At 33.9% G+C, this 4,410-nt stretch overlaps 1 protein-coding gene across 1 annotated transcript; it reads right to left on the bottom strand.

Annotated features, from left to right (window-relative positions):
- Nucleotides 1–474: 474 nt before the first annotated feature.
- Nucleotides 475–4,105, bottom strand: LOC146131734 (large ribosomal subunit protein uL11-like). The gene is made up of 6 exons (XM_083396918.1): nucleotides 3,969–4,105; nucleotides 3,546–3,708; nucleotides 2,178–2,269; nucleotides 1,546–1,643; nucleotides 983–1,084; nucleotides 475–538 (listed from the first exon to the last, which is right to left on the bottom strand). Exons 1-6 carry the CDS (start codon nucleotides 4,003–4,005, stop codon nucleotides 533–535), a joined length of 498 nt encoding a protein of 165 aa, XP_083253044.1. The 5' UTR covers nucleotides 4,006–4,105; the 3' UTR covers nucleotides 475–532.
- Nucleotides 4,106–4,410: the final 305 nt, after the last annotated feature.

Here is a 4,410-nt window from a genome sequence, read left to right as displayed (position 1 = left end):
TCCATTTTCTGTCTTCCTATCGTTAACAAGTTGTCGAATTTATTAACTTCGCTCTTCTCTGGTTACTTAGCCACAGCTAGTTAACGATACAGATTTTACTTCTACTCCTTGCGATGCGATATCAAAAGCTGATAGCCGGATTGAATAACGCATATATCATGCAGGAATGGTAGAAACTGTTGTGTAAAACCAAACAGTAAGCATCGGGTTTATTGGGTTTAAATCTGTGGCGTTCCCGTATTTTTGGGTTTAAATCGGCATGACTTCCAACTTAAACGAAATGGGCAAAAGTAAAAAATGACGCCATTTAGTTTTGGGGGAGCACGGCCCCCCTCTGAATCCACCTGGTCAAAATGCTCTTAGCAACTAGTAGCAATTGGGGACCGAGGTCTGTCTGGCTTATAACTGTTTCTTTACTTCGTCTATTTCTTTTGCTCATTCTCGTCCAGGACTTTATTTTAAAGCATCACAAGATTTTCTGTGCAAGGGGAATTTATTATTTTAAGTCCTCACCATTGCGCTTGTAAAATCTTTACTTCTGCAAAAAATAAAACAAATAGTTAAAACCGGCAAAAAACAATTTGGCGCCCACCTTGTTTCACGTGGAAGTAAGGCGTACTACTTTAGATTCATACCCACTTATAAATGATATACATGTGTTCTTTAAATTATTGTTTAAATCGGTCCTTCCCAACCAGTGGGTCGCAAAGGTTTTCAAATGTTACGGTTTTGTATTAGATCTGGAAATTATTGCAGTATTATTACATAACATTTGTGCAACAGTTTAACAAATAGTGTTGTGTCTCATTAACTATTTCAGTACGTCCGCCAGTAGTAAAGATGCAGGTTTTATGTAACTTTATTCGTTTGTTGGTCATATTTCATTGTGGGTCGCACAATAAAACTTGAAATAAAGTGGGCAAAGAGTCCGCCAAGAGAAAAAGTTTAGATTTTAAACCAGCACCAAAAAATGTACAGTTACCTCTGGAACATCGATTTCTCCGTCATTAATTTCATCAATGACGTCATGAGGGGGTTTCCCTTCCACCGTGCAACCAACGCTCTGAGCTGTGCCGAGGATTTCCTGGAAGGGAATTTAAACGTTGTACTTTAAATAAAAGACTGGAAGTTTATTGTAATTTTTTTTTATAAAATTTTACATTCATAATTTTTTAGGCTAGCAAAAGTGTAACCTGTAATAAAGAAAGTTACACAATCAACATATTCAGTGTTCCAAAGTTGAATTTTTTGAATTAAAAAAAAAATTACATATTAGCTTAACTTTATACTAAACAATTGACTTTTTGGGAAAACAAAACATAAATGACAAGAGAGGACCAAGCAAAATTAGTTTACCAATGTTGGACTTAGGTAGACGATTCAATGATCTGTAAATGTAGCTTGGGCCGAATACGCAGAGTTAATCAACATTTTAAAATACAGTAACATGCACAGGTATTTTTAATTTATCTTAATGAAAGGACTTATTTAAAATGATTTTAATAGCTCAGTCGACTTTGACATTTATTTTAATGCTGGGCTTACTTTGACAGTTCCGGAGAATTCTCTCGCCATCGAACGTTCGCGCATCGTTCTTGCAACGTTGTAAATATCTTCGAGTGTAACGTTGCCGTTGTGCTTGACTAAGTAGTTAAATAAGCATTGTAAAGCACAACACAATAGTTGGTTAAACTTTGAATCTAATAAAACAAAGTGTTACAACACACAAATGCTTTGATATCGGTGTTGGCTCACCGGTGGCTTTTTTGCACTAAGTGTGGATAGGATGCCAACCCCAACCAATAAAACAGATGGCCCTCACAAAATGCAGCTTCAGGTGGTTCGATAGGTTTGACATTTTAACCTTTTTTGCAATAAAAAAACGGAACTTTTAGTTTCGGAAAAAAAAAAAAATGAAATGACATTTACGTAATAGAAATTAAAGTCTTTATTTAAACAAACATTCTTTGCAGAAGTTTAATAAAGCGTGAATATATTTCATATTTTAAAACAACATTTCGATTGAAAAGTGGTGAATAGTCGTTGATGTTTGTCAAATGTAAATGTAGATGCAAAATAAATGATTTTAAGGGGAATAAAAGTCCAAATTTGAAATACAGACAGGCTTTTTTTGTTTGTTGAGAAGCTACATTTTACGCGAGGGCCATCTGACTTACTGTTTTTGACTTTCTTGCGATCACGTGGAGGTTCCTTCAGGGCTTTGATGATGAGAGAAGAAGCACTCGGGACAACACTCACTGTTGCCTGCCTGGATATCAAGCAAAATATACATAATGCTTGTATTAAAACAGTTCATACAGAAGTAGGTAGTATTTGGAATGTTACAAAGGTCCATTTTTAACATACGAGAAGGCACTGATTATAATCAATACGAAATTAAAATTGTGCTACAACCACTATGTTGAAACTAATAGGAAAAAGATTGTGGTAAAAGGTTAGATAAACTAAACAGTTTACCTGATACATAGTTTTTTATTTTATTTTATTATAAAATGGAGCATAAATGGGTGAATAGCAAAACAAAATATTGTGCTTCTTAGGGATTGTTATTGCATTATTGCAACTTTCAACTTACAAAAAAACATAGTAAATATATAGGCTTTGCCTAAAAATAATTAACCATTCAGTTAGACTTAGCCAAAATAAATATTGCACAAATTGATTCCCATCAGGTTTCGGTTAATCCAGATCACTGATTGCCTTCTTGGTGCTTTTTGAATAAAAAGTTTTAAGGAAAGCATTTCTACTTAAATTTGTTAAGTGAATTTTTATTAAAGAAACTATTTCAAAAAGCACTAAAAAAGCCCAAATATCTCACTGCGCCGTACTTTGTCATCATTTGGGAATAATTTGTCCAAAAACTGTGTTTGGCATTGAAACCAGTCTACATTTTCTCTCATTTTCTGATGTACAATTAAGGTTTTATTCACACCCAATGTTTAGAAAGTAACCACAGCTTAGTTTGCATTCTGTAGCAGGTTCACACTGCACTGGGCAAACTACAGTCCGCCAAGCAATATAATCCTACACGAGGCTCATTTTCAATAAAGAATTTTTAGAAAATAATAAGGATTTATTTTTTAAATACATTACTCTTGAAAAGCATTCACCAAATCCTACTTGTATCAGCCGGTCAAATAAGAATTTTAGATTCTTGTATACACAAAAATAAGTATTTTTCAAACAGTTGAATTGTGGTAGGAATTTGAAATAAGGTGTGCAAATATATAACTAATCTGGGAACTGGTCTAGAATCCTAACACTCTTTTTTACATGAACATAATAATGAGCTACCCAAATTAAAAATGCAATAAATAAATAAATGGAAAAAATAAAATAATAATACTTTATCTTTATTCCCCTGCGGACGCAACAGTGGTATTCTAGACCAGCACCCTAATACGTAACAAGCATTAATTTTCACAAAGAAAACATTCCAATCATGTGTGGAGTATTGGATTCAGGATTCTGAAATATACATCATTAAGTTGGAAAAGGTGCAATAAAAAGGTCAAGGGTCAAACCTGTTTTGAATCTTCAGTTGAACTGTGATCCGAAGACCTTTCCAGTCCTGGGTGTTCTTGGCGATGTCGTCACCAACTTTCTTGGGGCTCAGACCCAGGGGTCCAATTTTGGGGGCCAAGGAAGCAGTTGCCCCAACTTCACCTCCGGTGACACGAAGGTAAACTAAAATCAAAAAAATGTATTTCAAACTTGCAAAAATTTGTTTAAGAAGCAAATCATAAAAAAGGAATGGTTTGTGGTTATTCGAAATGTTTTAATTGAAATAGTCAGAAAAACGGAAATTTGTCGTATTTTTGTTGTTTACTTTTACAATTATAATGCTGATAAAAAACAAAAGTTCATCGTATTTGTTCATGCTTTCTCAAAATATTTTAGCACATATACCTCGGGGAAAGAATATATACTAGTTTGTGGTATCTTACCATAAGTAATGGCGGTTGGGTCGAACTTGGGCGGCATGATTTCCTTCGATTATTTTTGTGAACCTTTCGCTGAAAATCCACGTTGAAAAGAAATTCGTTCAAAGATCCAACATAGAAATCACACCGATGTGGCAAACGGTCTTAACCACAACTTATCAAGTAACATTTTTAATAGTTTTAACTTTTAAGTCGCAAAATTAGATTATGAATTAAAGTAAATAGAATTTTTTATAATCATAATTGTTATCTGACTTATTTTTTTCATTAAAATGCTGTTTTGAACAACACCTTCTTTAGCAAGCAAAACAAAAACGTATCGTAGGCAATGGAAAGTGCATTAAAAATGAATGAATAACTGGCGCGCCGCTGTTATAAATACGCCTGTACCTGTGTTAAATTAGCGGTAAAACCATCGTAGATTTGTGAATCTTTTTTTTTCTGT

The sequence above is a fragment of the Ascidiella aspersa genome, chromosome 9 (genome assembly GCF_963924565.1).
Source record: "Ascidiella aspersa chromosome 9, kaAscAspe10.2, whole genome shotgun sequence".
NCBI lineage: Eukaryota > Metazoa > Chordata > Ascidiacea > Phlebobranchia > Ascidiidae > Ascidiella > Ascidiella aspersa.
The sequence above is the reverse complement of the archived record's forward strand: the minus strand, read 5'-3'. Positions and strand labels throughout refer to the sequence as shown.

What these genes read in the sequence shown, in the direction of transcription:
- LOC146131734 (XM_083396918.1), bottom strand. Translation starts at nt 4,005, where the DNA reads ATGCCGCCCAAGTTCGACCCAACCGCCATTACTTATG. An exon ending in CCCAACCGCCATTACTTATG is followed by an intron (nt 3,709 to 3,968) that starts GTAAGATACCAC and finishes TTTTGATTTTAG; the next exon opens with TTTACCTTCGTGTCACCGGA. An exon ending in AATTCTCCGGAACTGTCAAA is followed by an intron (nt 1,085 to 1,545) that starts GTAAGCCCAGCA and finishes ATTCCCTTCCAG; the next exon opens with GAAATCCTCGGCACAGCTCA.